Source organism: Medicago truncatula, chromosome 4 (genome assembly GCF_003473485.1).
Source record: "Medicago truncatula cultivar Jemalong A17 chromosome 4, MtrunA17r5.0-ANR, whole genome shotgun sequence".
Taxonomy (NCBI): Eukaryota; Viridiplantae; Streptophyta; class Magnoliopsida; order Fabales; family Fabaceae; genus Medicago; species Medicago truncatula.
In genome coordinates this window covers 50,243,433-50,253,578 of record NC_053045.1, presented here as the reverse complement: position 1 = coordinate 50,253,578, position 10,146 = coordinate 50,243,433, and the positions used below count along the sequence as shown (strand labels likewise).

The following is a 10,146-nucleotide window of genomic DNA, read 5'->3' as shown; positions in this document are numbered from 1 at the left end:
ATCGATATATAGTTTTTTTTTTTTAGAGGAGATGGATATATAGTTCACATGATAGATTTATCAAATCAAAATCTAATAACGTTGTGAAGGTTTTCTCTCATCTTCATTTTCAATTAGTTTAGCACAACTCATTCTCCAATCATAATATATTATTTCCAACTTCGGGAAGATGCTTAGGCTTTAATGTTGTATCGTTCAACAGAATGTACATGACTGTGGGAACAACGACAAGATATATGTTTGCATTAATGGTAAATTTGGTGGCAAAATCACGGTGATCTCATGATTTTTTTAAACTTCAAATTGAAATGAAATTTTTATCAAAATTATAGTGGCACATCATAATTATCCAAATCTCATCGTCAATCTATTATTCTCACAATCTTTCTTAGATATCATTCCAATTATGTGTACTCCTTTTAGTTGATGTCTTGTCCTCTACAATAACAATAAACGATCACGTCTTGTCCTCTAGAACCTAAAAATTATCTTGTCACCCGAAACTTTAGGGTGCATCTCGTCAGATCTATATCACAACTAGTGGGAAAATTTCCCCCACTATAGACATATGTACATGCAATGCATCAATGAGGATGTCTCTTTACACATGATCCCATCAAATAATTCAGTTTATGTCATCTACCCTCTCGCTGGTTTTGGAGTATCAAGTGAGTAAACAAACTCCTGTTAAATGTGAGTGCTGCACAGCAGAAAAATGGAATCCATGTGTTGTTTAAGCTCTTAGATAAAGATGTGATGTCCTAATAACTTTACGTGGTTGTTTGTCTTACATGAAAAATCTCCACAATGTTTTAGGCACTCCTCGGTGACCTAATAGTGAAACCAGAGTGAAATATTTGACTTAAGATAGCCAACTCAATGTATCAAATTTTTTTTATCGGATGACGTTCGTGTGAGTCAAGTTGGTGAAAAGTATAGTCTTGAGGGAAAGGATACCTGATGCATGGATGAACTAATATTGGGAGAGATGGTTAAGAGTATTATTTAAGTCTAAATAAAAAGTTCTACATTCGATGAAAATGTTAGTACTGAACCGTGTGAAACACTCATACGCCCATCTTGTGACTTGACACCCTAGTTTGGATATCAGCACATGGAAAGATAGGTAGGGGGTCAAGTAATATCAACTTGTGAAATTACACAGTGGACTCTAGGTCTTGTCATATAGAGAGGGGTCTGATGGCCTCATTCACAATGGAGAAGGAGCTTTGTAGTTTGAGTTCTCAAGGCATATTCGTGTTTCAAATAGACTCTAGGCAGAGCTCTTAGACACACTTTATGGATTAGGTCAGATATGGGAATCAGAGGTGAGGTAGAGGACACGGCTACGCCATGGCACACCCAACTTTTCTGTATGTACGTATTCTCGTACAATTTTCTATATGATAGATGGTTCTTCCTTCGAATCAATCTAGGATCTCCCCCGACACAATTGCTTTTTCATGCAAGCATCATTTTTATCAGAGAATCCTTTAGCAAAATAGAGCATGGCATAGAGGTTGCACAGGACAAGATAAACACCTCATACAAGGACACATGTATACAACTAAACAACCACAAGCAGTATTAACAGGCAGCAATATAAACCCCTATACGAGCCGCACTAAGTTGTACAGATCTCAGACGCTGGCATCACTATAACATTTTCAGTGGCCGAATCTGTCCAACCAAATCATAAAAGCTACAGCTAAAATTATCATGTATACCTATGGGGACGGAAAGAGAAAAGACACCAACAGGTAATAACATGGAATATCATGACACTGTTGCTAAGGTGAATAGGACTTGAGTAATGGTCAACTTGACTACAACAGTAGAAAATTAATTTCGGCCATGCCTTCCTGGGTGGTATGCACCCCTGCCATTTGAATCTGTCCTTTCCTTCTCTTCAGCATGAGAAGAACCCACCTTACCTCCAACTTCGGACATTCTCACAGGATGAATGTGCTCCGATGAAGGGAGCAGCCGACCTCCTTGCCCAGCCTGCCCAGCTTGTCCACCATGGCTAGCTCCTAAAACATGAACAAGAACAGGTTAAAATGATATAAATGGCGTACTGCTGTTTTGAAGAAACAATGACATTCAACAGCAACAGTATTTTAGCGCAGAAACCCACATAATACCATATACATAACCCGTGTGCCACACATTGCATTGAATTCTACATTGGTCTTGCTGCTTTTTTATATAAAAAAATGAGACAGGAAATTTGGAAATAAAAAATGGTAAATTATTTTATGAGATTAAGGAAAATACCCACAACATGTATATATTACTATCCCCTAATCATAACTTATCATTTAACATTCAATAAACTGCACTAAAAAAATTGGTAAAAAAAACTGCCAACACAACAGGCATACTACACCATTGAATGCACGGTCTACACCATTGAATGCACGGTACTTCACTACCACTGTTTCCTTACTTCTCATTAGTCAATAATAAAGAGCATGAGCTAGGAATATCACACTAGTGAACTTTGTAGTTTTCTACATATCATAAAGAAATCAATAATAATATATCCAACGTGATAACGATTTCACAACAATGGACATCAGAAATCAGAATACACCCCATGTGAAAGCATTTCACTCCATACAAGCTACATGTGAGCGCATGCTTGTATGCAAGTTATAGTTAATATATAAATAGACAAATAGATGTGTGAAAATATCAGGTAGTTGCAGAGAACTGAAATAGGGGGTGAAAAGATGCATGCATCGTAAAAACATACGCTGATGCACAAAAACAGTGCTATGAATGTGTCCACAGATACATTGTAACATAACACGGGGTCTTTCTTTCGTTAAACTGATTATTGGCTGAAAAATTGCAAATACTGCATGGCATTTCACGTGTAATGATTTTACGATTTTCGTAACATATATCATCACTCGTACAATTATTTTATTTCCTTGTATTTCAAGTATTCAAGTAAACTCACGTTTATAAAACTATGAATTTAGCACAATTTTACAAAATATGCTAATAACACTAACTTCACAGAACTTTTTGGCACGAGTATATAAAGGTAAAACTGTCAATAATATTTAATAAATAAGAGAGATATTCTAGAAATAAATCATCCATATTCCTCAATTAATCAGTTACTCACCAATACTCCCGCTCCATCCAGGCAGATACTTTTGACCCTTCCCTTTCCATTCTTCTTCAAAGCCAGCTAGTTCATCTGCGAAAAAACAATGCAAAACCTTCAGTAATGCTGACATACAGGTGTAAAGAACTGCTATAGTAGTTATTGTATCACGCCACCAGAAAAAGAAAAAAAACTAAGCATAAGCTAACTAACCTTCATTAATGTTGTGCAAAGTCTGCATAGTATCCACCTTACCATCTGGATTAAGTTTTCTTGAAAGGGTGTGCCCCTACAACAGATTAGATAAAAGTAAATTCAATTAAAGTAAGGACGTGGCTAAAACCACTAAAGAAACACAGCAAAAGTGATCCCAAAACCAAACCAACTCAATATAATATCGCTACCAAAGAGGATACCTTGTCATGCAGGCCTCTAGAAATCCTGTGAGAAGCTTGCCTTGTGGAAGTATCAGCCTCCTTGCTCTCCTCAAGTGTCACCTAACACAACGAAGATGGAATCAGAAGATAACATTATGCAAATCCTTGATTTGGTCTAGCTGTAAATCAGCGTAAAAGCTTACTCCGTCACTTCCGGTCCTCCTTGTCTTTGATGAAGTATAATATGCTCCATTTGGTCCACCATAGCTGACTGTGGAGCTCTGGAAGCTGAAACTGCGAGTTTGAGGCTGAAGCTCACTTGCATTGAATCTGTTGTACTCATTTCTACCCTGCAAATGTCTGATCTTCTTCCCTGCAACTTGACCCCAACCCAATAAAAATTAGCCAAAACAAATACAAAACTACAATTTTTTAGAGGGATAGAGCAAAAGGCACAAGCCCCAATTGGTTAATTCTAAACAGTAAACACATATTACCTTCAAGTTCATCATCTGGATGTTCTACAGAGGGTTCAGTGTTTGATCTTCTATGCTTTTTTGGATTTTCTCTCTTCTCTTCCGTCTCATCCTCATTTTCATTATCAGAGTCCAATTCCTGAATGATTGGGCCCCTTCGATTACTACGCTCTGGAGGTGGAGCACGAGCTTGATGCTCAAGAAACCCAGATGGATGCATGTCCGGGTGGAAAGGAAACCCAGATTGATTCATGTCCGGGTGGAAAGGAAACCCAGGTAACTGCATATTGGGCATATTCTGTCCGAGATCAAAACCCGGCCGATGCATTTCCGGAGGAAAAGGAAACCCAGAAGGACCACCCATAATGCTAGACTGGAACATCCCTCCAAAAGGCTGCGTGAAGAAAGGGTCGTCAAATGGGTCCCTTCCCCCAAAAAAACTTGACATTAAATTCCCAGGAGGCCCAAAGGGACCAAAGCCTCCAAAACCACCGAAAGGCCCGCCAGAGAAAGGATCCCTACCACCAGGCCCACCACCACGTCCTTGCATTCTGCCGTTCAAACTCAAGTGCAGCGATCACTGGAAGTACAAATGGCATTTAAGACAACTAAATCACAACCACAAATAACGTATAAACCATACAGCCAGCAATAAAATATGCAATTCAAGAGAATAATACAATATGAACAAACCCTTCCTATAATCTTCCAAATAAGCTACATTTTGTTATTATTCTCAAAATATTAAATACTTCTAAGTGCAATATTCACCAAGGTACATCGCGCATTTAAGATAACTAAATCACAACCGCAAATAATATAATATAAACCCTAAATTTCATAACACTAATAAAAGGATTCAATTCAAACACAATTTCAAAGAATAATTCAATATCAGCAAACCCTTATCGTAATCTTCCAAATTATTTTTTACCAAATATTAAAATACCTGTAAAGTTCAGAAGCGAAATACTCATTTCAAACAACAACAGAATCATCATAGTTCGTAGAACGATTTAAGCAAAACAAAAAAATAATCACCAATTCACGAATTATCAAATACAGAATCGATAAAATAAACTAAACATGATTAAAACTAATTGAGTTAAACACGAAGATATGAAGATCGATTAAATGATTGAAAATTAGCAAGCACAAAACGAAATGAAATGATCAAAATCGAAATTCAGAGCCACAGAATATTTATGAGAATTGAGAGAAAGAGAGTACCTGGGAAGCGATTGGAGAGAAAGGAAAGGAACCTCAAAGTGTGATGAATTTGATTTTATCTTGAACGAAAAAAATAATGGTTGGATTTTATGTAGATTGCATTTCACAATTCGTATTCCATTCTGAGGCATGGAAATGGAACTTTCTAGTATAGTTAATGAATGAACACGAGGATCATGACCGTGTGCATGAAAATTTTATGGGCTTTGTTTCTCAACTTCAAACTGACCAAATGGGCCCAATTCTATACCGCCTACCAATTTTACTTTATTGTTTACTACATTTTATTGGTAAACTATACCCGTGGGTTCGCAAGGATCGTACGCTGCGAAGAGTTTCGTTGATCGGCTAGTAGGCATGACAACAAAATTCATATATGCGGTTACCCATCCGAACCAAACTCAATTTGACGGGTTTTTTCCGGTTTGACTGAGTTTAGGTATGGGTATGGATTTTCCCCGATTTCAAAACACGGTATGGACGGGTAACGGGTATATAGGTACCCACCCTGAACCCATACTCAAACACGTCCCAAATATAAAAAGTACTTTATGTTGATATGCCATGTTATTTTGTTTGATAATTGTCTTGTTAATAAAAACTACTGTTGATATTTAAATGAGCAACTAAATCATCCTCTCTAACAAATGTTAAAGTGAACATATTGTTGGATATTGTATTACAACATTGCTCTTAGCGATGCCAAGAAATTTCTAATTTTTATTAAAAAAAAGTATTCAATGCAGGGACGGGAATGAGATTCAATTTCTCATCCCCGTTTGGTATGGGTAGGGTAACGAGTAAGTATATGAGAATCGGGTATGGGGACGGGGAATGTAAAACTCGTTCCCCCCCCCCCCCCCATTGCCATGCCTATCGGCTAAACGAGTCAGCCGATATGTATGATATTTGGTTAAGTACTTCTTCCGATCTTATATTTAGAAATAATATTTTTTTTTAGATTTATTGAATAATTAATGTATTTGGTTTTTATTTTGTATTAGATGCATTAATTATTCAATGAACTTAAAAAAGAAATATTTTCTTATATATGAAGGGGGTAAATAATTTCTAATATTAAATGATGTTGACATTAAGAATCAAAGGTAATTGAAATTTCCTCTTACACCTTAACTTATAGGATCTAACATCTCAATGTTAACTTTAGTTTCTCCTGCACCTTTAATCTTGCATATAACCAAAAAGGTTTAAAATGTGGACTTTCAATTGGAACAACTAATTCTTATGATTATCAATGAGCTCGCTTTTTATCAACTCATCTTCTTTGATAATTTGTATTTTATTGTGTTCGTAAATATTAGAATATAGAGATGAATATAATTTACTTAAATCTTTGAACTTCTGAAATATCAACAACAACTAACTAACATATATTTGTTTCTATTTTTTGAAAAAGCAACATACTGCTAATTGATTAACTAAATTACATCAAGCAACACATAATGTGTCGTTGTAATTCAATACTCAGTAGTCAGTATATGATGCATTTGCAAAAGTGAATAAATAATCCCGTTAATTTGTAGAAAATGTATCTTGTACCATCACATTGTGAAAAAGCGTGGTAGTTAACACTTTAATTACTGAAATTACCAACATGAATTATATGTGCAATTAAAACAATCTCACTAAATGTAACATATCACGAGGCGGCTAATTGTTCAAAGATAGTACCAATGGGAATGACATATTTAAAGTACGAAAGAAAAATTACAAAAAATAGAACCTATAAGAAGTTAATTTGTGATATTTATACAAACATATATAATAAATGGTATACATGCTTTCTCATTGTGTTTTATAAAAATAAAAAAATAAAAAAATTATAGTTAGAAAACTTCATATACTCGCTTAAGGCTTAGATTAGTGTGAAAGACGTAACAAAAAGGTTTCTTTTAACCTACAAACCATTCATGATATAGTAGTGAGGCCCGCCTTCCGAATCAACATGGATTTTAGTACGAAGAACATGATTAGAGACATGAAAGAGTTAATGACTTCAATTAATTCATATCGGAGGAGCTGCATTAGCTCCTGATGTCTGGGACCCTTAGAGCGAACATGGATAATGGTGAGCAAAACATGAAGGAATAAATGAGAAAAGACAACATTGACTTTTTCATAATGGTAGAGCAAAGATTTGGCCAAATTTAATGAAACCTTCTTTAAGTTTTTGTCGACCGAATATTTGTGCTTCATCAAGGTATGTCATTCTTCTCTGTTTGACGGCGCAAACACGCACGATGAAACTATAGTAGGTCAAATACGAGGATGTTAAGATAACCATAAGATGAAATTGGGTTGAATGAACCAATTTCGAGAGCAACTTAATATAATCATTTTCTATTCGTTAGTGGATAATGTCTTAAAATAATGATATGATAACAAATTTTTTCAAAAAATGTATAAATTTACAAGAAAGATACACGGTAACAATGTTATTTTATTATAGTTGTTTCTCTCATTACTAGTTAGTCTGTACATTTATTTCATAATGATATCACAAAGAAATATAATACAAGACAAATACATTTATAATTAATGATTAGTAAAAAAATTGTTGATAGATTTATTAAGACAATATTTTTCTCAAATAACGATCATTAGTTTCCTACTCGACCAAAAAAAGACAATTTTTAGCTTCTACCTTTATACGAATGATACAATGGGTAAAAAAGAGAGGATAAAAACATATCAAGGTCATGGTATCAGTCATTGAAAGCATTTATCCAACCACGTCGTAATTAAAAAAATGTATTTGCTTAACTATGCAATCATTATAAAAAACTTACCAACTTTTGCAACAAAAAAAAATATACAAATTACTTCAACGTTTTTTTTTTGTCAGGAGGATAAATAACGTAAATCTAACATATAAGAAGTTATGTCATTATTATAATGTAAATGTTGTAAATGAAATTTTTTGAGTATGTGTGATCGCATAAGCAGTATGGGATGCAACCAAATTGTTGGCGACTTATCATGCATGATGTTTTTGTTTCGGACAATGAACATTCACATTTCAAGAAATTTATCTCTCAAATCAAAGGACATTTAGAATATGTTTTTTGGCATCTTTTGCATCGAACAACTACAGTGATGTTAAAGATTTTATTTTGCAAAAGATAATTGAAGCTGTGAATAGTTACCATGCGATAAATGGCTTATATGAAAGGGATATGGAGGTTATGTTTTTTCCATCATTACACGGTGCATGGTGAGCGGGAGCATGAACCGAGGGAGGTCGATGAGGTGGAAGAACAATATGTGATTGTCGAGGAGGTTGTGAGATTGGTTCAATAAACATGCGTTGAAATGGTGTTAGTTTTGGAATATGACTTTGTATGGGTTGTTATGAGTTGTTCGTGATTATGTGATGAAATGAATATGTTGAAAGAAGAGTGAGCCAATGAGATTAGAGATTTGAAAGAAAGAATAATTTGTGTGTGGTGAAAGAATGAGTGAATTGAAATATCAACAACGAGAGACTGAGTTTTAATTGGAACGAGAGATGACGTTTGAAATAGAAAAGACTGAAATGAAACAATCAAACCACGTATGTTATATGGGATGTATCAAATGAGAGCATTAGTTATAGTGAGAGAAATTGTCTCAGATCTACGATTTTACACTTCCCCTTGCCATCTCCACCGTCATAACAACTTCACATCTTGCCACAACCTATCTTTTTGCCGTCGCCGCTCGTTTGCAACTTTTCACCAAATGAATGGGTCAATTTAATTGGAATTTGCAATAATATTGAAATCAAAACTTTTTATTTATTTGATGGAAGAAATTTTGTGAAGATTAATTAGAATTGGAATTTAATGGGTCAAGTTTTCACCAAGTTTTTCCGACGTTCTTTAGCCAAGATCTAAGATGCAATTGTGTAGAAACATCGAAATCAAAACTTTTTATTTATTTGATTGAAGAAATCGTGTGAAATTTTTGGTAGGTTAAATATGTCTATGAATTTTCAAAAAAGAATATGTGTGTGAATGGTGAAAGAACTAGCTTTGTCGGAGAGAGAAGATGGAGAACAAAAAAAAGAAAAAAAAATTTCATGTCAGCGCCACGCAAGAGAATCTGGTGAGTCAGATGGCATAGGGGTATGTATTTTGGAAAAAAAGTATATTTTACAATGATGAAATCCAAACAAAAATTTACAGGGGGAAACTGGAAATGACCTATATTACATGGAGGTAACACCATTAACCCTTTAAACTGTTATGGGATTATGATACATTGATATGTTGCACAAATGTAAATAACATGGATATGCCACATGTAAGAAAGATAGTAAAGTGGGGGGAAGAAAAATGAGAGAATGGGAGAAATTTGGATAATATGAAATTAGATAAGTAAAATATGGAGAATTAGGAAATTTAACGTGGTTCTTTTGAGAAAGTGATGTTGAAGGTTGAAGAAAATAGATAGGTTGTGGAATACAGTTTTAGCGGTACAATATTGGTGGCAGGTTTGACTCAGTTTGGTAGAAAAGTCTTTCTGCAGTCACCGAAGGTGTAGGTCTAGGGGCAGGTTCTTGGTTCTCGTCTAAATTAGGTCGTTGTGTCGGTGACATGTCATCTACTATGTTTTGGTGGGATTCTTGGTTGGAGAAGGGGGTTTTAAATGACAAATTTAGCCGTCTTTTCTGGTTAGTTGAGAACAACAAAACTACAGTCTCTGAGACGAATCATTTATGATGGGGGAGGACAAGGAGGCGTGGAATTGACGCAAACGTTTATTGACCTGGGAGGAGGAACACGTTGAGAAGTGTTGTGCATTGATACACGCTATTGTGATGTAGGTTGGAGTTTCAAACATGTGGCAATGTAATATTCACTCATCTTAACGTTATACAGTTAATCATGCTTATAATTACTTGACATATATGGAAAATACTACAACACAGGAATATTAA

At 35.0% G+C, this 10,146-nt stretch overlaps 1 protein-coding gene across 3 annotated transcripts; it reads right to left on the bottom strand.

The window, feature by feature from the left end:
* Positions 1–1,520: 1,520 nt before the first annotated feature.
* On the bottom strand, positions 1,521–5,387 carry LOC11416622 (neurogenic protein mastermind). 3 transcript variants are annotated; one of them, XM_039833445.1, is made up of 7 exons: positions 5,205–5,387; positions 3,996–4,582; positions 3,702–3,877; positions 3,538–3,618; positions 3,335–3,410; positions 3,140–3,214; positions 1,521–2,033 (listed from the first exon to the last, which is right to left on the bottom strand). In XM_039833445.1, exons 2-7 carry the CDS (start codon positions 4,522–4,524, stop codon positions 1,843–1,845), a joined length of 1,128 nt encoding a protein of 375 aa, XP_039689379.1. In that variant the 5' UTR covers positions 4,525–4,582; positions 5,205–5,387; the 3' UTR covers positions 1,521–1,842. The 3 variants fall into 3 exon arrangements, with proteins under 3 accessions (XP_039689379.1, XP_024638513.1, XP_039689380.1); XM_024782745.2 differs by having other exon boundaries at positions 3,996–4,554; XM_039833446.1 differs by having other exon boundaries at positions 3,702–3,871; positions 3,996–4,554; positions 5,205–5,386.
* Positions 5,388–10,146: the final 4,759 nt, after the last annotated feature.

What these genes read in the sequence shown, in the direction of transcription:
- LOC11416622 (XM_039833445.1), bottom strand. Translation starts at nt 4,524, where the DNA reads ATGCAAGGACGTGGTGGTGGGCCTGGTGGTAGGGATCCTTTCTCTGGC. An exon ending in GGAGGACCGGAAGTGACGGA is followed by an intron (nt 3,619 to 3,701) that starts GTAAGCTTTTAC and finishes TCGTTGTGTTAG; the next exon opens with GTGACACTTGAGGAGAGCAA. An exon ending in CTAGAGGCCTGCATGACAAG is followed by an intron (nt 3,411 to 3,537) that starts GTATCCTCTTTG and finishes AATCTGTTGTAG; the next exon opens with GGGCACACCCTTTCAAGAAA.